The 2214-nt window shown below is 36.9% G+C and overlaps 1 protein-coding gene across 1 annotated transcript in view; it reads left to right on the top strand.

The window, feature by feature from the left end:
* Positions 1–451: 451 nt before the first annotated feature.
* Positions 452–2214, top strand: part of LOC107579599 (cyclin-Y-like protein 1) — a gene marked incomplete at its 5' end in the record, with an annotated part of 3243 nt that continues 1480 nt past the window's right edge. Inside the window, 2 exons of the mRNA XM_016265410.1 lie at positions 452–643; positions 1761–1927. Coding sequence (XP_016120896.1) covers positions 452–643; positions 1761–1927 — 359 coding nt within the window. The remainder of the gene's footprint in view (positions 644–1760; positions 1928–2214) is intronic.

Below are 2214 nucleotides of genomic sequence, written 5' to 3'. Positions count from 1 at the left end.
TTTAAAATCCATTTGAAATGGATTTTTGGAAAAGCATTTGTGAACAGTCAGTTACTTTTGTTATTTGGGACTTGACATATAACATACACTTTGTAAGAAGTCAGTTATTTTTTCTCACTCCTATCCCATATGGTTAGCTTATGTTCTACCACTTGCCACAATGACAGGGACTCTTTGTAATAGTAGAAGGTGTCTTGGCATCATAATGACATTTTAAAAAGTGAAAGTGACGTGTAGTCAATTATGGAGTCCCATACTCGTAATTTGTGCTCTGCATTTATCCCATCCAAGTGCACACACACACCGTGAACACACTGCCGGTACAGAGACTCGAACCCGCGACCTTTGGTTTACAAGTCCGACTTTAACCATTAGGCCAAGACTGCCCCGTTTTAGTCTTCAGAAGTAACTAATGAACATTACACTTATATTAAATGAACCGTAAAACGCATTTGAGCTTGAAGTTGAGCTAGAAGTTTTGAGCATATTAGCATATAATGTGTATAAATGCTACCTTTGGCAGAGGGAGCAGGTTCCTGATGATTACTCCCGCACAGACCCCGAACATAAACTCATCTATCGATTCGTCCGGACGCTGTTCAGTGCAGCACAGCTCACAGCCGAGTGTGCAATCGTCACTCTGGTAAGAGAATGGCTGCCTCTCTGACTGGTCTGCTCCACTTTCAGCTTATTCTGTACAATGAGAAAAAGATAGAGTATAACATCAAGCAGGGGCGTTTGGTTTTTTTATTGGGGTGCTTAGGTACATTTTCCTGATGTCCACTAGAGGACAGCAGAGCACCAGAGAATGAATCATCATGTGTTTGTTTAGCCAGTATTGGTCCAGACTCCATTCCAACTTCTTCCTTTTACCTTAAAGCAAATAATGTTAAGCACACCTCACCTGATTCACAACCAATAACTCATGATTATTTACAATCAAATATTTTGATAAAACGTACAATAAGGTTCAATTTTTAGGTATCGTGAACATTGAACAACAGTTTTTACAGCCTTTATTAATCTAGCTTAATGCTCGTTGTTAATTTAGATACAGTCATAATACATGGACTCTGTTCCAAGAGTCTAAATGTAGCCTTGGCGAGTAAAAAAATACTATGAAAAAAAAACGTAGCCAACCCCAAAATTTTGAACTGTAATGCATATAGAAATGAACATGAATCAGAATCAGAAGAGCTTTATTACCAAGTATGTTTAAACACAATGTATTTGACTTGACGACAGGAGCTTCCAGTGTAGAAGAAAGTACAAACATAGTGCAGACATACATAGGAATAACACAGTAGGGATGCAATATAACACTAATATAAAAAAAATATATATTAAAAAAATGTAAACATTAAATAATGTACTATATACAGAAATAGAAGTATAGGAAAAATTTAATTGTTTAGATGTACAAATATGTTATTAGTGTGCAGATATGTTATTTACAGTTTAATATAAATACGTCAGATAACTGTTAGTTGTGATGGACGATGTATAATTATGAAAGATTAACCTAGATTAATTAACATCAAGACAAATTCCTTATTTCTTTCTGAAATGATTTAATGCTGTAAAAGTATTATTAATTGTTATTTCATAAGTAACACATCAGCTAGTGTAAATGAACTAAATGTTATCATAAAGAGTTTCCAGTATTTTAATTCTAATTTGCACAGAATGATGCCATATCGCAAGTTACCTTTGTAAGAAGCATCTTTTGAGCACATACATGTCCGCTGTCTTTGCTGCAGGTATATTTGGAGAGGCTGTTGACGTATGCCGAGCTGGACATTTGCCCATCTAACTGGAAGAGGATTGTTCTGGGAGCCATCCTACTGGCCTCGAAAGTCTGGGACGATCAGGCCGTGTGGAACGTCGACTACTGTCAGATCCTCAAAGACATCACTGTTGAGGACATGTGAGTGAGATAATATAGTCACTGTGTGTTCTGCTGAAATGTTACAGCTGATTTGTACGGTCAAAATAATCTAGAACAAAACGTCTTGTTGTGATACATCAACGCACCATCCAAAATCCAATATATGTTGCAGTAAGGAGACAGTACCCTGTGTCACTTCACTCCTCTGCCAACTCATTCCAGTCTACAACTCCTACATACCTCACAACTTCCCATATCCCTTGGAACAAGCATGCAAGATTTTCTAAATGAAACGACACACTTCAAAACCTTGTTTTTGTTTTTGT

This window comes from Sinocyclocheilus grahami, unplaced genomic scaffold (genome assembly GCF_001515645.1).
Source record: "Sinocyclocheilus grahami isolate Dianchi unplaced genomic scaffold, SAMN03320097.WGS_v1.1 scaffold18472.1, whole genome shotgun sequence".
Classification (NCBI taxonomy): domain Eukaryota; kingdom Metazoa; phylum Chordata; class Actinopteri; order Cypriniformes; family Cyprinidae; genus Sinocyclocheilus; species Sinocyclocheilus grahami.
The sequence above is the reverse complement of the archived record's forward strand: the minus strand, read 5'-3'. Positions and strand labels throughout refer to the sequence as shown.